At 36.4% G+C, this 21,573-nt stretch overlaps 1 protein-coding gene across 8 annotated transcripts; it reads left to right on the forward strand.

The window, feature by feature from the left end:
- Window positions 1-906: 906 nt before the first annotated feature.
- On the forward strand, window positions 907-21,573 carry RCOR3 (REST corepressor 3). Of its 8 annotated transcripts, none has more exons than XM_026844706.1 (11): window positions 961-1,023; window positions 2,572-2,624; window positions 2,737-2,861; window positions 4,323-4,484; window positions 4,833-4,957; window positions 6,460-6,556; window positions 9,231-9,449; window positions 11,089-11,166; window positions 11,964-12,021; window positions 17,501-17,742; window positions 18,168-21,573. In XM_026844706.1, exons 4-11 carry the CDS (start codon window positions 4,332-4,334, stop codon window positions 18,510-18,512), a joined length of 1,317 nt encoding a protein of 438 aa, XP_026700507.1. In that variant the 5' UTR covers window positions 961-1,023; window positions 2,572-2,624; window positions 2,737-2,861; window positions 4,323-4,331; the 3' UTR covers window positions 18,513-21,573. The 8 variants fall into 8 exon arrangements, with proteins under 8 accessions (XP_026700510.1, XP_026700503.1, XP_026700504.1 ...); XM_026844707.1 differs by having other exon boundaries at window positions 2,737-2,856; XM_026844708.1 differs by having other exon boundaries at window positions 2,737-2,856; window positions 6,460-6,538.

A 21,573-nucleotide genomic window follows, 5' to 3' on the forward strand; every position in this document is an offset into this window, starting at 1 on the left:
GCAGTAAAGTTCCTCTGGGGGTGATTCCTCAAGGAATTCATACTGACAGAGGTGTAAATGCTCCAATTGCTGGGTAATACCTTAGCAAGATAAACTGTTGTAAACAAATAGATTGTAAGAGCTTTATGTAGTAGCATACATTTGTAAAATACTCATGAAAAGTAACTATTAGTTAATGCTTTTCTAATATTGGGGAATTTTCTTTTACAGTGTGTTTCAAAAATCAAAGACTCCATGATTTAGTGCTTTCTACAAAGTTGAATCAGTATTGCAAATATTGCTCTGTCCTGATAGGTTAGGTAACTCAGACTGCTTCCCTTGATAAATCCAGCTGGAGGTGAAGCACAAACAACCCCCCCAAAAAACCCCAACAAAAAAGATTACTTTTATACCTAACTACTTTTTACAGCTAGACAATTTGATTGGCTATGAAAATCAAAACCAGTGAGAGAGAAATGAACAAAATTGTTTTTGGCATTGTTTGTGTGGTTCCTTGTTGAAAGGATCAGGGGTGGTGACTGTATTCTACCCCCTATCTCATGTATTTTTTTGTTTTAAGGAAGCCTAACAATACAGTTGATGCTAATACTCCTATGACAGTGATAAATGTTGAGTACTAATAGACAATGTAACTTCTGGAGGACTGTTCTAACACAAGTACCTCTAAATTTTGCATCCTTGCCAGCTTTAGCAATGCACTTTAATGCTCCAGTTGTGGTAACCAGTATCCTATCTAATATCCATTTATGACTGAACCTTGTAATGTTCAAATTCAGCCATTCGATGTTTTAAGGAAATAATGTGGAATGAATGATTTTTATTTTTTCTCTTCCCTTAGTAGCTGGGCTGGACTTCTTAGTATGGTTGACTTTTATTTACTGTCCCATGAGTAGTTGTTCTCTAGATCATATTTATAAATACTGAGACTTACTTGTTTTCTTACAGGTGCCACAAAATACACTGATAAAGATAATGGAGGGATGCTTGTATGGTCTCCGTATCATAATATTCCAGATGCCAAGCGTAAGTCCTTCCCTGCTTAGGAATTTAGTTGCTTAAGTATAACTAAATAATTGTTTCTGGTGTGCCTATTCATTCTTTATTTCACACACAGTGAAATTGCTGATTAGTAAGTTAAACACAAAGCTTCTCTTTTTATTTAGAGAACTCTGGGGAAAGGAAACATCACCTTCTCATTTTATAGTTAACTCCTTGTTTCAAATCACACTGCCTGTGTTGTATCATCATCAGTGCCTGTAAAACCTTTAGTTATTAATAAAAGACCAAAACTTCTAAACACGAGGAGCTTGCTGCTCTAAATTTCTAGGAGAAAGAATAACAATGGATAAATTCAGAAAAATGTGTTGAGGCCCAGTTCAAGGGGAAATTATTATTGCTGTCTTATCAGGAAAAACTGAGCATCTTCTTCCTTCAAAAGTGACGTGAAATACAGAAGTCATCTGACTAAATGTGATCAGTTGTCTGTTCAATCTAGTTTAAACCTGACTTCTATTCTAGAATTTCCAGTAGGTTATGGGGAGTAAACTTTGAGGATGCAGTCATGAGAACTTGGCCCTCAGGACAGTTTCTACCTGTTACGAGTAGTTAGAGGTTTTTGTTCCTCTACGTTTGAGGGAACATACCTTCTACTATTGCACAACAGTTAGAAATAAAATACTCTACAACTGTCATTATTAAACACTTTCTTCATTCCTTTAAAGTACTATTAACTCGGCTTCAGCAGTTCATGACAAGGACATATTTGAGGATATAATTATTTCTTTTTCTGAATCACGCTTACTTTCAACTACGTTTGGTTGCTACTTAACTGGGACCTGTAGAACATGAATGGGAAGAGTTTTATTTCTTTAAAAGTAGAAAAGTACCCACTGAAGATCAGAACTTGCAGTTCTTAATTGCAAAATGATGGAAAGCATTCAGCTCAAAGCTGGCTGTAGTACGGCCAAATATGATTTCAAAAATATGTTATTGGTGAATTTGACATAATTACTGAATTTTCATATTCTCTATTGAAAACTGACTTCAAGTCATGGTTAAAATTAATGTTGGTCAGTGAAAACTATTAATATCGAGGATATGCGTAATCATTGATCTGGGATCTCATTACATTAATTTTTAACATGTTTGGGAATATGAACAGAAGTAGTTCAATTTAAAATTAACCTAGGTGTCTGGACACCCTCTAGTGTCTTTGTGTTCTTAGGAGTGGGTTCCGAGAAGATGTAGCCTTTCGATAACCAGCTAGTCTCTGATTTAGGTAAATAAATTATAAGCCTCTGTAGCTTTATTGTAGTAAAAATATGGGGGGAAAAAGGCATCTTTTTCACTGAGAATTAGTTTGTTTATAAAATGAAATGTTGGATTAAAGACAGTGGGCTTAATTATTATTAATAAAAGCTATGAATATATTCAATGTTTTGGGGGAACTGGGCCTATGCAGTGTATTAAAGCATGGGAAGACTGTTTTCCCATGTTAGATGGCTAATTCTGTGTCTCCTTATAGCAGAACTAAAAGTACTAAAGAATAATTCTGACATTGCTTTGTTACAGTGGATGAATATATAGCAATAGCAAAGGAAAAACATGGCTACAATGTGGAACAGGTAAGTGCTGTGAAATGAGAGTGCTCATTTAAAGGATTTTTTTATATAAAAGTATAACACAACTCTTTTTTTTTTCCCTTGGTTACCATTAATTAACGCTGTTTCTCTTCAGGCACGGCAGCAAACACTGCAGTTAAATGGATCTGCATACAGTTGTGGTCTGGATTCTCTACAAAAGATTGAGCTCTTTGTTTTCATGACATGCTCAGCTTGTAATGTGCACTTTTGAAAGGTTTGGTATGTTTCTTGATACACTGGGCATGTCATGCAATTGTGTGTGTATATTTAGCTAAAGAATTTCTTAGGAAAGCAGCTTACAAATTTAATGTTTGATATTAGAATTCAAATATGGTACAATTTTGAACCATTAATTGTGATAGGGACAGCACTGGAAAGGTTTCTTGGCAATAAAAAGAGGCTTAGAGTGTTTTTTTCAGAGGCAGGAAAACAGACTCAAACTCTAGGTTTGAGAGTAACAAACAAGTTCACTTTTTAAAATAAACTTTAGTCACTATCCCGTAAAAAGTACAGGATAAAACTGCTGGTCTGCACTTAGTACTATTGTAATTTTCTTCATAAATTAACCAATTTATGTAAAATTAAGATATCTGTTGCAAAAACATATTTAGTGTACAAGTGGAAACAAGTTGTATGATCAAGTTTTGGAGAATGGAAGCTCCTAATAGCAGTTGACTAACAAGTCTTTGCCATCTGAAAAAGAGGCTACCAGTGTTATGATGTCCAGAATACATGCAGTTTGGTGGTGATTGTTTATGGTTTGACTTTTGTTAAGGGAGAGAGGGGGAACTGAGGGATCTCAAAATAAGTTTACAAAAAGACTGTTTTTTAAAACAACTTCTCCTACAAAATATTTGTAGTCTGGTTGCAGTGGAATAGAAGTTATCTTTGCAAGAGGTGCTTGTCACTTGCCATTTTTACAAGAAAAGAGGTTTGCTATGTCCAGGTTATTAGAAGATGTGAAATCAGGTTTGGAGAGCTGATGAACAACTTGTGATCATGCCTGCCTTGTATGGTTGAAACTGAGCGGGTTACATTTCCCAATTCCCATGCCAGAATTGGCATCAAATCTGCCATTGATTCTCTGGTAGAAAGTCTAATCAGCATAAAATTCTTTAAGAATATAGAGAAATGAAATAATGTAAGAAAGTATATTTAAATTTCCATTCCTTATTAGGTGCACATGACATTGAAGTGGCCATGCTGTTATTTGTGGATTGGAGTGTTGTAGAAAGACCACTCTCACTTTGAACTTTCAGACTTGCATTCTGGGTGACCCTCTGGCTGCTGAAAAATATTTTTTTCTTTTTTGAGTCAGCTGGTAATAAAGGCCTGAAGACCTATAAAGAACTGTGTAGGTGATACATGCTTGTAAAGGAAGAAAGCAGGTCAGATTTGAGCCTATCAGCTTAGTCCATGCTACTTCAGAATTACTGCTGCCATGCCAACCTTAAATTGTTTAGCTTTCATACCTTTAATAAAGTACAGATGTACCCACGCTTCATACAGTCTCCAAAGAGAGTTTTGTAACTAGTTCATAGGCAATAAAATTGTAAATACATTTTGAGAAGGGGTTCTGATAGTCAAATTTTAAGTAAATAAATTGCCTTTTTTTAATTTAACTTGTATCAAATTTTAGAAAGTTGACTAAATCCAAAAAGGGACTGTTTCTTTTCAAAGGCTCTCGGCATGTTGTTCTGGCATAAACACAATATTGAGAAGTCCCTTGCGGATCTCCCTAACTTCACTCCTTTCCCTGATGAATGGACAGTTGAAGATAAAGTCCTATTTGAACAAGCATTTAGCTTTCATGGAAAGAGCTTTCACAGGATCCAGCAAATGGTAAAGTAATATTTTAATCAGAAGCATTAAACAGTTCAGATGCACTAAGAACAAAGGCTCCTATTTGGCTAAAATTTCACCTTGATTTCTGTGTAAAAGCTTCAGGAATGACCTCGATTATAAGATTTAAGTTAATTTCATTATGTCTCTTGGACCTATAGCTTTTTACTCTAAGAAAAAAAGTTCCCCCTCCCCCTTTAAATAATGTATACAGAATACATCCCTCCTTTCCATCTCATCCATATGCTTAAAATAATTGGGTGAAGGTGGTTGTAAATAGAGCAGAATTATGATCTTGGGTGGAATTTTAATTTTAAGAGGTATCAATATGTTAATGAATTCTTCTAGCTTCCAGACAAGACTATTGCAAGCCTTGTAAAATATTACTATTCTTGGAAAAAAACTCGCTCTAGGACAAGTTTGATGGATCGTCAGGCTCGAAAACTAGCTAATAGAAATAATCAAGGTGACAGGTAAGTTTTATATTCTTAAGTAACTAACCAGAGACTGAAGTCTTTCTAGGTAGAGATGTCAGAATAATTTCCAGCCATTACATTTCAGCATGAACCATGCTTTTAGGTTTGAGCATCTGTGGTGATGTGTCTGCTTTTAGTAAGGGATTTGGTACCTGTGCTTTAAGAACTATATCACTCCAGTTGGTGTGAGTTGTAATAACACACTTGAGTGCTTTAATGGATAACTGTAAAAACAAGGGTTTAAAAAAACCCTGAAGCCTGGGAATGTGGTTTAGAAATAATGCTTTATTTGAGAAGTCTAACCCTATATTATTGTGTGGGCAGGAGAGTGTTTTTGTGGATGTGGGGGTTTTCTGGGTGCTTTTGAACTAGAATGGAATTAAAACTAAAAGATCAACCACTGTAAAGAGCTGTAGCAATTAGAATGCCCAAGTACTGGTTTAAAACAAAACTCTTTATGAAATCTAATTTCAGGAGACTTAGGACTGCTATCAGTCAAAGAGAATTAGAGGTCAAAATAGTTTTAAATTGTCTTGGATAGAAGGGAATGATGTTTCCCCTAGTTACTATAAAATTAATATTATGTTGCACTTAGTATACTGGAGTATTAACTTGCACTTTTTAAAAAGTGATTTATTATGTTGAATGTGTAAGTAGCAATCTTGTCTATATTTGAAAGTATGATTTTTTACATCTATGGAAAAATTGCCTAGCTAGATCAAAGGAGTCTGTTTACTTACATGTTATTGAAAAGAACTCCTGAAATCTAAAATTCATATGCTTACTTAGTGACCCTGTAGCTGAAAAAATACAGAAGAAAATCAATTTGCTTCTAATACAGCATTTTGGGTTGTTTTTTTTGTAAAAACTGAATTTTTTTGTGGTGTTTTACGTCCATTCAGAAATTATATTGTGTGAATGACTGGATTGGGCTCAACTAAACTAACTGTTATCTTTTAAAATCTTTTCTCCTTGATTTGATTCAGCAGATTTCATTCCCCTCCCCAAAATTACTAGACCTTGAGTGCTTTGATGAAAAAGCAGTCCTATGTTTTCCCATCTTACATTGTCCCCTTTAGCTCCTCAGAAACTTCAACAAAGGTTTATTCATCCATCTGGTGCAGTGGTTTGAAAACTGAGCTATTAAAACTAATGCGGCAAATAAAAGGTTGTTTCTAGCCTTGGTATATAGTTGACCATGTAAGTGTTCATGCTGGCACAAGTGGTTGAATTGAAGAAAGGTGACACCACATATTTTGGCAGCAGTACCATCACTGCTTAAATAAATTTTAAAACTACAGTTTAGGATTTCTTGTTTATCATAATAATTATTAGAATTTAATAAAGGAAATATGTTTGTAACAGCTCTCCTTTAAAAACTGCAAGTTACTTTGAGATGCCATATACTTAGAGTAGATAATTCTCTTACCCTGATACATATTTATATTTGGAGTTAACAAAATAGATAAAATGACCACCTTCTTATAATCTGTCCTCAGTGATGATGATGTAGAAGAAGCTCATCCAATGGATGGAAATGATAGTGATTATGATCCCAAAAAAGAAGCCAAAAAGGAGGTAACAGATAGCTTAACGGTGAATGTCAGTTTGTTTTCTGTCAGTGTGTTGCTGTGAAGAATATGACTTGTAGGAAAGAGATTTAGTTTGCAGCCTGTTGAAATCACAGGGGTTTTAGGTGATCAAGATCTTGACAACTTCTGACTGAAACAAAATTTTATCGTATATTTTTGCAATTCTGTGAACATAAATCCATCTCTCATTATCTTCACTATTTTCTGAGAGATCTTCAAGTTTTATAAGAGATGTATGCTATTGCTACCTGGTAAAATATTCCCCCTGCCTCTGTCTCATTAATATGTTTACAGTTTTACTGGTTGTGCTTTATTGGAATGTAAATGTTTTCTTTGCATTTTAAAATTAAATGACATTTTTCCATTAATAACTCTTTTTGTTCTTTCAAAGCCACACTGAGGTTATGCATTTCAACTAAGATGTGGCTTTACTGAGATGATTTCCACTAATAAATATAGAGAAGAACATTTTTATCTTCTCTAATGAGCACTTAGAGCTGGCTTTACAGATAAGTGATGTGTTTGGAGTATGTTCAGGTTTTGGGGGGTTTTGGGTTCTTTTAGTAAATATTAAGTTATTTATGAACAAGACTAGAAAAACACTAAGTGTGTTTCCTTGATCAACTTAATGCATTTGTGATTTTCCTAAAATGGGACAGTTTGTGCTTCTTGAGAATAAGAGGAGAGAGAGTGCAAACCCTCAACATTCCAGTGATGTGCTATCTAGGATTATTAATAAGCTCTGCAGTTCTACCAAAAATGATGTTGAGTAAGAGGCTGATGGGCTTAGATTCCATTCTTAGCTTTGCAGTGACCTTCAATGTATCACTTTAACTGCCACAGGGGAAAAATAAAAAGGACAATTACAATTGCCCCTTTCTGTAGAAGAGTTTGAGATTTTAATTTTCTTTTTTTAACATGCCAGGGTATGTTTTTTTTAGAACTTGCAATGGCAGAAGGTCTAATAATGAACCTTTTTACTTTTCATTCTGCTGTTGTAACATTGTTCTTGCAATCTGTTGATTTGAGTTGCTACCTAAGCCACTTCTAAATAGGGGCTGTTTCTTTCAATTTACTTTCCTTGGTTACTGTTTGAATTGCTACACGCAGTCCAGAATGAAAGCAGTGTGTTCATAAACTTCTAGGAACAGGACAAATAGGTTTGCAGTTTCTGATGAACTATTTGGATCTACATAAGATAATTTTGTGATCCGATATGTCTGGTGGGATTTGCGTACTTTCACATCCTAAACTGAGTAGGCTACTTGAATGCACAGAGCAGTGAAAGCTTTCTGTTATCAGAGAAAACTAAAACAAGTCAAACACTCTAGCTTGGCAGGACAAAAGCTTGAGTGAACATTTTTGCTTTAAATCCAGATTGAATAGACAGGAACTGCAATTTCATACTGAAAGAGCAATGCAGAACCAAAGAACCGAATGGTATAAATTGGCCAGAAGTAAACTTAACCTTGAGATTTTTAGATGTCAAAGATGTAAGGCTCTATATCAACTTTCCAAGGAAGAGCAAATATCGTAAGTGCTTTTAAGATGGCCTCTATGAAGTCTGCTGACTGGATTTAGATGTTACGTTATGTTGGAAGAGAATGTGGCAGAAGGTCAAGCATAGTAGAGGAAAATACTGTTTGTTGATCTGTACTAATGCTACAGAACATAATAATAATGGCTACTGCAATTTGTTTTATCTTCACTGTGATCAGATGACCACCTCCTCATAACCTATGTGGATGCTAGCAGGGAGGAGCAGTAGGTAGCTGCTTGAAATAGCAAAAAGCCTGAATCCCATCTCTGTTCTGGTACTAAGCATTGCTTCGAATTGGAAAATCACTGCAGGGAAAGTCACTTTTGCTTCTCTGCTCCTGGTCTGTAGGGAACCTATGTGGTTGCTCTATGGGAGTCACATACATGCAGACTAGCTGTTGTGCAGCAATGCCCCTTGAAGACAAAGCTGGAATTTTTAGGTGTCCAGATCTATCAAAACAGCAGTTACAAAGAATTCCATCTCCTCTTTACTATCCCTTTCCACTTCAAAAAAGCAAACAGCAAAGGCTTGTTTGCTAAATTACATGGATTTTTATGACTGCAAAAATACATCCATCTTTTCTCGTCCAACTTTCGAATCCTCTCCCAAAGCAAACAGCACTATCACTGTCCCTAGAGTGCCCGCAGCAGGAGAAACTGTCATCTTGCATTCTCGCCCATTCTGGTTGACTTTTAATTCTTTTCCCCTGATCTTCACCTGAATTCTTCGTATCTGATCAGAAATAAACGTGTAAATTCACTGATTACTTAGTTTAGACATGTAATAAATATATTCTTTACCTTCTGCATATATAAAAGGTTCTTGATTTTTTCCCCCCCTCTTTTACAGTATTCATACTGATTTCTATACCATTTATTGTATTTTCAACCATGTTTAAAGAAAAAAAAGTTTTGAAAAGTGACCTTTCTAAGACTAATGTAGGGTTATCCCACAAATGACTGGTGTGCTCCATCAGCTCATCTGCAAGATGTAGTTTGGATACTACATGCAGAGGAGGATATTAGCTTAGGTTTTCTTTGTCATAAATATGACATTACAATGCTATGTGATACATTATTCTTTAAGTTGTATAGAAGATACTGTTATTTTTTAATGATTTATTTCTTGTAAATTAAAGGGCAATAATGAGCAGCCTGTTCAGACCAGCAAAATAGGTCTGGGTAGAAGAGAGTATCAGAGCTTGCAGCATCGCCACCATTCTCAGCGTTCCAAATGCCGTCCACCAAAAGGCATGTACCTGACCCAGGAAGATGTGATAGCTGTTTCCTGTAGTCCCAATGCAGCCAACACAATTCTTAGACAGCTGGATATGGAACTAATCTCATTAAAGCGACAGGTACCATGGGTTATTGGTCTTGTTTTGTTTTCATCTCAGATTGTTCTGATTGTAATGATTTTGAAGATTATCTGTGAAGATTCTGAAACTTCTTTAATGTGAGTCTTCCTAATTTTGTTCCACAGTTATCAGAAATGCTGGACACTAGCTGACTAGCTATTCACTGGTTTTTGGTTTTATGTTCATCTGCTCTTGTGGATAATATGAAACAAGATGACTTCCTTTAAAAATAAAGAAGGGGGGGAAGTATAGCATGAAAACAATGTTAAGGGTTTGGGGACAGGAGAAAACTGAAGTTACTTTTAATTTGATTTTTTTTTAAAAAACTTCGTTAAAAGTATTTGTGTGACAATTAAGAATAAGACCAGTGAAGCAGAGGATTTAAGCATTTGTTATGCTTAAAACTATACCTGTTTTTCTGGATGTCCTTCCCCACATACCATGAAAGGGAGGGGGTGGAAATCATGGGCTTAGTTATTTCTCTGTTTGCATTGATGAGCTTTCTATCTCTTATTAAATTTAGAAAAGCTTTGTAGTCTTCACCTTTAAGAGGACAATTACTTGCGTCCTTTGCATGAAGAAGTGAACTTTTAGCACTTAAAGTTGAAACACAGAATTTATCCAGCTTCTAAGAGTACAGCAGTATGTGCATGCTTGCTTTTTAGGAGCGATGGGGCTACAAAGTCAAGGCTTATCTCCTGGAATTTCTGTTTCCTTATAGACCACTAAGAGCTGCCATGTTGCAAAATCATGGAGTGAATAAAGGGTTTCATGGGGTTTTTGCTCCCTTATATTCTTTTGCAGGAGAAATATGCTTCTTTCTGTCACAGCAGGACTCTGGGGCTAAATAGCATAGGTGGGTTTCACTCTTTAGCCTAAGTGTAGGTGAGTTACAGCCTTGAGGTTGTGTTTCTCTTTTTTTCTTGCAGTGATCTTGGAGATGCAGCCTTTGGAATCTCCCACTGAGTTGTCTGCTTTTGTGTCCATACTTAAGAACACTTGTAATAGCTGTGCACCATAGTATGCAAAACTATTTTCTTATCTATGTTACATTCTGTGCATCGTTGTCAGGTTTAAATGGTTAATAGATCCATATATGTATGATTTGGAAGCGCTCTCCTTTTTATAGACTAAGATATTTTAAATCATTTCAAGAATCACCCTTAAAGGAAATCATGATGATCTGAGGTCAATAAAAAGCAGTCTGTCAGAAGGAACTAACTGGAAACATCTCACTTTTATTTTTTCCAAAGTGCTTTTTGGAGAAGGAAGAAGTTAATGTATACAATACATCTCACTTAGATTTCTAAGAATCACGTTTTGTGTCTAGAATATTCTGCATTATTCTTCAAGAACATATGCATCATTATAAAAACTTGCTGGTTATGTCCTACTATTAATATTCCTGCAGACAAACTGTTCTTTTAAAAGACTGGTTTAAATATTTTTTTCTCTCCATAGTAAACTGTGCTGTATTTTTAAATTTTTTTTTTAAACAGTTAAAAGTAGTGAAGCCTTAAACCGTAATATTTCTCTTTCTAACTTAGGAGGTACACTTGTGGCAATCCTAGTGAAGATATATGTGTAAAGTGACCAACTTTCTTTGTGGAGCTGATTAACTTTGTTGTTTTTGACCAAGGTTCAAAATGCTAAGCAAGTAAACAGTGCACTTAAACAGAAAATGGAAGGCGGGATTGAAGAATTCAAACCTCCTGAGGTAAATCAGAATAAATACTAGAACTTGTGGCCTTGCACTTAAATTAGTGGGAAGCTACAGAAATGTGTTTTGCTGCAGCATAGTGTTTGCATTTCAGCAGCAGCTTAAACAGGATCCATTGAAATACATGCAGGGGTGAGTGTGACTTCTTTACAAGAAATTAGTGGTAGGCTTTTTTATGACAACTGGCTGAACAAAGAAGCAGGCAAAAAATAAAATGGTCATGTCTGGTTATGACAATAGGAAGCTGAAACTTAATCCTTATATATGGTTAGGGGTTTTGCTGATTAAAAGTAGGTAATGTAGATTGCTAGCAGTAAATTCTGTGTTCTCTGTGAAAACAGGACTATATATACATTTGGGCATCTGAAGTGACTGATTTATTACTATTGTAGTTCTCCTTTTCCTTGTTTTAAAGGCTTGGGTGTGAAACATAACATGAATGCAAAACGCTCCAGAGACTAAGTCCTAATAGTTTAGATAAATGTAACTATAAGTTCAGATTCTGTCTGCATAAAGATCATTAGCTTATGCGTAAGTTATGATATAGCTCATATTAAGAACTGCAGTAAAACGGTGAAAATAGAAAAACTATTGGTTTAGTTCTAAGCTCAAATCTTTAAATGCTGCTTCCTCTTCATGAAAGCAATCTTAAACTATAAATTTATGGCTTATAAACAAGAAATTTTACCTATGTTACAAAATGTAGTGCAAGTAAAACACATTCTGATGCTCAGATGTTTTGTAGCTCTTGAAACACTTTAATGATCTTTGTGCCATTTTTCTAATTTTAATAGTCTAATCAGAAAATCAATGCCCGTTGGACCACGGAAGAGCAGCTTCTTGCAGTACAAGGTATGTTAATAGTAGTAGTGACTTGAAATCTGATGCAAAGGATTTGCAGAGGTATTTAGGTACTTATGTTTGTATTTCCCTCTAATGAAAAACTAAACTTTATCTGGTCTCACAAGAAAGGCACCGGGAAAACAGCAAAACTCATGAGAATATTTAGAGCATTCATTCAAGCAACATGACACTAGTCTTTCAATTACTCATATTAAGTTTCAAATAGAAAAACTAAGCTGGGTTTAATAACTGTAGTAGTACCAAAAAGTCCCTTCAATCATCTTCTAAATCACCTTACATGAATTTCTCTGAAGTGGAAGACTGAAGTAATAGTTGACGTAATAAAATTTGAAGCAAACACCTAAGATACCTCTTCTTATTCTTAAAGTAGGAAAAAGCAGAAATAAGACTGCTTTACAGTTACTTTTCTCTGTTTGTGAGGGAATAGAAGAGAAGATATATATACACTCAGTAGAGGCCTTTTAAGAGTCTGAAGCTCTTGACTCAGTGTCTTAACTTGACTTGTACTTGACTGTCTTAACAAAGAAAAAACATTTTCTAGTAGGCTATTGATACAGCTAATTTGAAGTTATTTCATTTATATGAAGGAAAACTGTGTCTTGTTTTGCTTTAACATGCGCTACCTAATCAAGGAACATGCAAGTGAAGTACCTGGAGAGCCTAATGCTGTCTTGAAGACACTATATATTGACTCGCTTCTGTGCATCACCTTTTTTAAGATAATATAATCAGCTCGGTTGTACACATCTGCTTTATTTCCCTCTATTTTTCACCTTTAAAATGAAAGACTGAATTTTAGTATAAAACCTTCAGTTGGATCAGGATATCAGTATAAAATTGTCAGGTGTGCCATATCTGGTAGTTACTAGCCTGATGACTGAACCAAAAGTTAGGTTTACTTAGAAGTGTGAATGGAAATGCTGAAGAGCGTGGTGTGTCTGAAGTCATGCCTGTCAGCTTACATGCCTCAGACTGGGATTTGCATCTCCAAAGCATTTTCTAAGTTCATCCTCTCAGTATTGCTAACAAGCTCGCTTTTTAAATTTTGTTCCCAAATGCAACTGAAGGAAGATGCCTGTTTTTAATATGATAGTCTAGTAAGTAGAATGCTTGCTGGATAAGTGGGGAAAATCCAGGTTCGCTGTGTCTGCCTTAGCATTAAAGTATTCAAACCATCTTGCCTTTTCATAGTTTAGTTATCATAGCTCTCAGTAAACATCAGTTTGGGAAGTGATAAGAATGCATTCAGCTTTTGTTAAGCTATGGCACTATGTGACTGACAAGGTAAATAATAAAACTTGAGTGTGGGCAAGGAAGAATGAGGGTTAGTTATGACCTCTTCTGGAGAGAAGTTCTAGTCTTATGGTCTCTTCTCTAGGGAATGTTTTTTGTTTTATAAAGGTAGTCAGCCTTAATACTTAAGGGTGGGGTGAGAAATCAGGCCTTCTGGAAGAAGCTCGTTTTTCTTGAATTTACAAGTGCTTCTTATATGTATTGTTTCCTTTTTAGTCCCCTTCTTTTGCCACTGTATAACATGGAGAACTTCAATGCCAGGAACAAAGTATTCTTACTATCCCTCCCTTACCTACTGCCTGGTATTAGAGTCTCCCTCCTGGAATGAGTGTGCTGTAGGTATTAACCACCCATCCCTCAGGCTAAGGACCCTGATCTCTTGCTTCAGAACAGTTGCTTGAGCTAGTAGACATATGTGTGAAGGAGCCATGCTGGTTTTTTCCCTGGCTCTGTTTTTAGAAGAAGGTAGCCCTGGTTGCTGTACTAAAAGCTACCGTAATGCATGTTAGGCTTGAACTCAGAAGTTGACTTGAGCATGGTGACATTTGGTTTGTACATTTAAAATAGATTTATTTCATCAAATGTACTGATATATTTTAGCATGTGCTTTTAGTAATTTTACAGAAATCATAAGCATTAAGCAGGTAGGTGACACTTCTATGATTTGTTCACTTGAATTCAAACATTAAATCCAGCCGTGGAAATCATAAAAATAATCTGCAGGAATATAATTTTGGTACTGTTTTTCCTAAACATGAAAAAAAATTCTGTTATCTGTGGGCTAATCTCACAAGATTGGCAGTAGTTGAAGAGGAGGTAATGGAAAAAAAAACACCTTAAAATAGAACTGTGTGTGTAATTTTAAAGCAGCATGGCTCCCTGCAGTGAACTTGTGGACTCGGATTTATGATCTCTGAGATGATCTTTTGCAGTATAATTTATCAGGTTACTGTTCATTTTTGAATAGTTACTGAATGTAATGGAACAGTTCATCACTTCAGGTGTTCTTAAGTTACAAACTTTATTTATGTATAGAGATGTATAAACATGATCATCTTTTCAAACTAACATCTCAGCCATATGAAAATTGCAGTTGCAAAAATGTTCTAAGACTTGTTCAAAACAACAAAACTTTCATTGAAAAGCAGTGCATGAGTTTCATAGCATTGCAGTGGAAAACAGTTGGGACAACCAGGATCTAACTCTGTGTAAGGTAGTTGCCAGGAGCACTGTAATCCCATCACTGTGAAACTGCAGCTCTCATAACCCAGAGGTTACTGTTAACTATTTCCACCTCATTGTGGTACTGTATTATATTGCTTTGGACCCAGGCTAATGTTTTGTGTGCCTCTCAGTGTTTGCTGTGCTGCACAACATAAAGCAGCATAGACAGCATCAAACTTGGATTTATGAGTTTCTCCAAGTTAGACATTTAAGATTAAACATTGTAATAGTAAGCATGCACGTATTCAAGTGCACCTTTGCAAGTGGGCAGAGGTTTGAAGAGCTTGAAGGATTCCCATGATCAGGGCTACTTTCAGATGAGCCAGGAGAAAAACATTCATATATGTGAAGTGAGGCTATGCAGTCATCTTTTTTTTGAACTTCACTTTCAGCAGCCTAATAAAATTATTCTTACTGAATAACACTTCAAACACTTCAGAAATAATTTGGACAGTGTTTAGGACAAAATTTGTATAAGGATGTGTAAGTAATGTGCACATGATTTGAAAGGGATGGTGGCTTGGCATCAACTCTTAGAGGTATGCAGCACCTTATGCATAAAACTTTCATAAACATGTATTGAACTTCCTCTGTTTCTGATGCAGCTTAAAAGGTTTTTACTATGTCATTGTATACAAGTCATTGTGGTGATGATAGAGCAGTACTAAATGATGCTCTAAAAATAATCAAAAATGAGTAGTGCTGTGTGTATCTAAACTAAGGAAATTTTATGTTCTTTAGATATTTCTTACAGTTGGGCTCTTAGCGAAGGCAAGATAGACTGTTTTCAAGCTGTTTGCTTGGAATTAGGCTTTGCAACCTTATTGTTGACAACTTCAGCTGAAGTTAGTCAACAGGCTCCATCGTTTTGCAGATTAAGGAGAAGGAAGCAGTATAGACAGCATAGTAACAGAAAAGGCTGAAATCACTAGAAGTCTGAATTAGGTTTCAAACAAAAATGTGCTTTGTTCTGCTGGGCACTTTGTTCACTTAATTGTACAGGATGTTAGATATGTTGCAGCGGCTGTTTAATGATCATTATAAGTTAGGGTGGTAATGGTAGGGCAATCAAAGTATATGAAAACACTGGAGGGAGCACTCAGCGGGCACACACAGCTTTTAAGGAGTATATTTCATACCTTTTGTACAACTGAAAGCACAGAGCCAAATCCCTGTCTTTGCTTTGCCTAGATACATACCCTCCCACACAGCTCTGGTGGGTCCCTTTTGTTTTGTTTTGGTTTTTTTTTCATAAGGTTCTTGCAGTCAGGATGGTTGCATTCTTTCATAAGTCCCAGAAAAAATCTTAAATAATGTAGCTGGGGTTTTGACAGCTGAAACATCAGCTTCAGCTACAGAAATTGTGACTGTCCTGGAGCTGAACTTTCCTCTTAAATTGCAGTGAGTGTACATTAGCACATCAGAAGTGCCTGTTAATGAAGGAAGTAGAAAGAAGTAGAACAAGCTGATGGTCATACTCTTCACAATTAAGTTGAAAAGGAACATAGATTTCAGATTTGAAGCAACTCTCACTTTCTGAATTCTTTGCTTCACTTTCTGAAGTGAGGCATGAAATCGGGCATAAATTTCTTATCCTATAATGAGAGAGTGCCTGTCCTCTAAGCACTGTAATATGTTCTGAATGAGTTTAGTTATCAGGAGCTTCACAGAAGAAGTCAAATTGTAATTCACTCATGCATAGCCAAGAGCAAAAAATTAGTCTTCTGTTTACTCAGTCTGGAATAAAACTCTGTTTTATTTCTTTTAGTCTCCAAACTTTTGGACAGTTGTGATTAAAAAATATACTTTGTGCAGCCAAAAACTGTGTTCTAGGATGCTGGAGAGTTAGAGGATTTTTTTCTTAAGCAGGAGAGAGGAGGAACTAGACCCATACCCTAAATACAACTGGGACAAAATCAATAAGCTTTAGGTTATAATTCCAATTTTAGGTTAAAAACTATGGATTGTTGTACTCAGGGGTGGGTTTTTTGTGTCTTATATGCTGTTATATGCAAATGTGGTTTTAGAACTTTAAAAAGTACATGTTGGGATTTTCTTGTGAAGTGCTTGTAAACAAAGTGTCCTTCTGATGTCAATATGAAAATGAATGAAAAGAACGATATAGACATCTTCTTCTGTCATGCTGCTGCTTGCTGGAGGATTTGGTGCTAGAGGCTTCTGCTGGGTTGTCTTATAACAGACACCAATAGCTTATATTTACTTACATTCCCAAGGTGGTTGTCTCAAACCCACAGATTTTTCTACCCAGCTCACATAGTAAATGAAAGCTCTAAAAAGACTTTGTCAGGTGAATGCTTGCCAGTTGCTCTTCGTAGCCTTGCTAGAGCATGTCACAAGTGCGGGAATAAGCAGTATATTGTGACTTATGGAACTGTGCCCCTCTGTTCTGCCCTGTGCTTGGTCCAGTTGTTACTGCCCTCTGCCACTCCTGCTGCCCAGGTCATGGGCAAAGAAACATCTGCGTGCTGCTGGCACAGAGGGAACCTGTAGATGCTGTCAATGTTTGTCACTTGCTGTTTCTAGTGTTATACTCTGTTTGCAGCTACACACACATGTTCAGTCACCTTCCCTCTCCTGTCTTGAACTTGTCTTGGGCTTCTGCCCTTACTGCAAGCACATTGAAGGATCTACTTTTATTTGTCAGAGGCCAGATCTCTGGTTTTAGGTTGGGAGGCTTGGTGAGTAAGCCAGGATCTTTTAAGAAGAGTGGGTAATGACCTGTTAATAAAGTTCTTGATTTGTATGTTGATAGCTGTGCAATTAAAAAATATTTTGTTTTAATGGAAATTGAGGCCTTCTCCTAATTGAGAAGTCCTGCTAATTAGCGAGTCCTTGGTTTTCAGGTCCCATAGGTTCTCTCTATAAATACATCACACGTAGCTGTGTCTGACTGATTCTTCACAGCTATGTTATTTACTTTGCCTTCCAGGTGTCCGAAAATATGGTAAAGATTTTCAAGCTATTGCAGATGTAATTGGCAACAAGACTGTTGGCCAAGTGAAGAACTTCTTTGTAAACTACAGGCGTCGGTTTAACTTAGAGGAGGTATTGCAGGAATGGGAAGCGGAACAAGGAACCCTGGCTTCTAATGGTGATGCTTCTGCTTTAGGGGAGGACACAAAAAATACTTCTAATGTGCCATCAGGAAAGAGCACTGATGAAGAAGATGAGGTGTGTTTTGTGTACCAGAAATAAGTAAGCATGGGTTGAGGAACAGCATTTTATTTAGTGATAAAATGTAAGGTTAACTGGTGTGGAGTGGCAAACCGCATTCTAAAGAATGATGATGAGCTTGCATAGAACTTCAGCCAATGTCGTTAACCAGCTGGGAGCAGGACTGCACCTTTCATAGTGACGATCACGTTACTGTTTTATTGTTAAGATACAGTTCTTGTTCTAGAAGAAGACTCTTGCTTCGTAAATATTTTTAGTTCTGCTATAATATTTTGGTTGGTGATTTCTTTTCAGTAACTTCTCAGTTTTTTGGTTTTGTTTTTTAAATGCTGTTTCCTGTGTAGTGGACAGTGGCAGCCCATCTGCATCGCATTCTGGCTGGGATGGCTGTTCACGCAGTCTTGTCTTTGTCCTTTGTGCAGGCACAAAGCACTCCGGCCACTCAGTGTTTAGGCCCTTCACCTCCAGCACAGGCATCTGCTCCAGCACCTACCGCTCCCATGGCAACTTTAAATCAGCCGCCCCCGTTACTTCGTCCAGCGCTTCCTGCTGCTCCTGCTCTCCATCGTCAGCCTCCGCCACTTCAACAGCAGGCACGATTTATTCAGCCAAGGCCGACTCTAAATCAGCCTCCCCCACCACTCATCCGCCCAGCTAATTCCATGCCTCCTCGTCTAAACCCAAGGCCGGTGTTAACCACGGTTAGCGGCCAGCAGCCGCCCTCGCTTATTGGAATTCAGACAGAATCTCAGTCCACTCTGCACTGAAGAAATAAAGCAGAATTATGCTAACTCCTACATTTGAAAAATTGTATCAATGTACTTTTTTTTTTTTTCCAAATAATGAAGGGGAGAAAAGAGCAAGCCTTCACAAGTATCAGACCAGTTTTACAGAGGAGCAAGCTAATAACTCGAAACGGAAACACGTGAATGACCACCTGTATAAAAATATTTTTATGTCAAAGACTTGTACAGCAGAACAATGCCTACAGTACAGCCCTCCTCTATATAAATTAACTGTTGAAGGAAGCTAACTTCTTAATTGAATAAATGTTCAACACACCAAGATTTTGTTTAACTGATTTTTACTCTATTTATTTTATTACAGTTCTTTGTAGTCAAGCATCTAACTACAGGAAAGTAGTTTGGCAAATCTAGGAATAGATAATATTGTAGGAGACTTAAATGTAGCATTGGGTTTTTTGTGTGTGTGTTTTTTATTTTTTACCTTTTAGTGGAAAAAAAAATGGCCTTAGGTTCAGAATTTTTGGCCCTGTTTAGATAACAGTAGAAGCATTTCACGCACTTGTAAAATGTAGGTGTTTCTTCTCTTCGTGTTTTTCCCAGAACAATATTTCTCGTTTGAAAAGATACCATCTTATTAAATACTCCCCTGAAAGAGTATTCTGAAGACTCAATGAGCTGTTGTACCAAACTTACTAAATCTCCGATGTGTTCTGCTCATAGAAATTAACTGAAAACAGGAGTCCAGTTTCCTGTGGCAGTATCTCTTGTGGGTTGGGTTGGAGAGACATAACAACTTCCACCACCCGGGGGATGACAGGAGAGGAACCATATAGCAAGAAACATTAATTTCATTTGTTATTCCACTAATTCTTCTAATTTAAATACAGTAGAGTTTCATTCCTCTGAGAATGGCTGTCTGCAGTTTGTGTATGTTACATCATTGATATGTTGCCTGAGAATTCATGAGGGAAGTGTAGAGGCTGATGGTGGTAGTAGAATATTGTGGCAGCAGAGTTGCTTGCTGCCAGCCCAGTCTTACTGTTAAATGATTATCTCTGATTTTTGCTATTTCTGGCAGAGTTGATTAGCTGGGTTGAGGTTTTTTGTTTGCTCTGATTTATTGACTAAGTAAAATCTGTATTTGGATGTTAATTATTGCTTCCAAATTTTAGGAGATTGAAAGGTTTTCTTTCTGCTGTATTCTTGTCTGAAAACTCGATTTATGCCCAGCAGTGTTTTGGGGGTAGTTTGGTTTTTTTTTTTTAGTTTCTTTTAAAAAAGTCTATGCCTCTACCCTCCAAGTAAACCAGGCTGCAAATTTGAGTAGCACTGTTTGTGTGATCTGAATCAAGCTACCAAAAAATACTGCATTCTTGACTATGTAATAACATTCGTGTTGACTGCCATATTATTTAAATTATTTTTGCTTATAGCTGAAATGGTGTTTGAAAATCCTTTAAAATCCATTCTGTTACTAACTAGATTTGCCCTTGACTAAAATGAAACTTTTTTGAAAATGGAATGTACTCTTGTTAGGCTTTTTCACAGATAAATTGGATGGACTAATGAACAGTTTAGCGGCTGACTAAGGTCTCTCTTAATGTGCAAAGGGAAGTTCTTACATCATCAGATCCTGTTTAATTTGTAAATCTAGTATTAAAGTCTGATAGTTGTGGCCTGAATTGCAGTCAAGGTGTTGACCTTTATGGTTTAGTTCTTCATTTAAAAATGTTTTCAGATCAAACTTGAGAAATTTTCATTTCCAAACAGCTTTCACTGGTGTGTTGAGGTCTCGTACAAAAGGTCCTTTTGCAGCCAAGTAGATGCTTAGCCACTACGTGAGCATCAGATGACCTCTCATCTAAGAAAAGCAGCATTAAAAAAAAAAAAAAAAAAAAAAAAAAAAAAGGCATCAGTGAATTTGTGGTCACTGAAACTTGTGTTCTGGGAGTCCTAAGTGTCCCCTCACCAGCTACACACAAATCTGGCTGCTCTCCAGACTTTAAAACTGATACAAAACTGATGTGGTACATTTGACATCCTAAGTATCTCAGTTTAATTGTCAACAGTGATAACATACATCTTTAGGATTTTTTTTTTACTTTTTTTTAGCATTGAGTCTCCCAGGTGTGTGTATTGTACCTTTGCTAATTTTTGTCTTGTCTCTTGTCGATAGACTTCAGTATGCAGAATGTTGGGTGTTGCAGTACAGTTGGCCACCACCAACTGCTATAAAACTGTTCAGTACATTGTAATTCCGTTTAATCTTGTTTAAATATTCTATAACTGGGCAAAGGTGCTGTATTTGAAGGGGGGAGGGAGGGTCAGAGATAGGTAGTATTTCTTAATTTACATACACTGTAGCACACAGTAGGGAACTCCTAGCATTTGTAGTACTAAATAAGTATGTACATAGCAAAATGTCTTTATTGTGTGCTTTGCAGAATATGTGCATACAGTTTGCACGTCCTGTTTTGGGGGGTAGGGTTTGTTTTAAGCAGTGTTTGCCTGGAGAGTGATATGCTTGCTGCTTAATCAAAGGATTAAAGTTTCAAAGAAATCTGTGTCTTCTATTTTTATGTACCTTGTAATGGTCTAATATGTTAGGGCCCTTATACTGTGATTCTCTTCTAAATTCATTTATATTTTTTTAAAAATTAGAAATAAAATTATACAATGGTGTTGATTTCAGTGGGGAATTTCTTTTGCCATATCTAGTCTCCTGTTTTGTAATGTAGTAATGAACTCTGACTTCAAGGTTGGCTTAATTTTGTCACTTTAAAAAATGTAAAATGTTTGCACACTAAAGTTTGGCAGAGAACGTGTATCCTACATTGTTCAAAGCTAATGTAACTACAGCTTTTTGTACAGTTTATTTTAGTTAATAAAGCAAAACGGTACTAAAAAAATGACAGATTTTCCAAATGCAAGGCATAATGTGAACAACATGTCTTCTAGGAACAACACTTGCAGAATACGGCTGTACAAGAACTATCGGATTTAATTGTTGCACTTTAAATCAGAATGGGTATGAAGTTAAACAGGTATTTCTGCATTAATAAAACAATCACTAAACATTGCA

This window comes from Athene cunicularia, assembly GCF_003259725.1.
Source record: "Athene cunicularia isolate RWA chromosome 3 unlocalized genomic scaffold, athCun1 chr3_part1, whole genome shotgun sequence".
NCBI classification, from domain to species: domain Eukaryota; kingdom Metazoa; phylum Chordata; class Aves; order Strigiformes; family Strigidae; genus Athene; species Athene cunicularia.

What these genes read in the sequence shown, in the direction of transcription:
- RCOR3 (XM_026844702.1), top strand. Translation starts at nt 981, where the DNA reads ATGCTTGTATGGTCTCCGTATCATAATATTCCAGATGCCAAGC. An exon ending in AGGTAACAGATAGCTTAACG is followed by an intron (nt 6,557 to 9,230) that starts GTGAATGTCAGT and finishes TGTAAATTAAAG; the next exon opens with GGCAATAATGAGCAGCCTGT. An exon ending in TAATCTCATTAAAGCGACAG is followed by an intron (nt 9,450 to 11,088) that starts GTACCATGGGTT and finishes TTTTTGACCAAG; the next exon opens with GTTCAAAATGCTAAGCAAGT.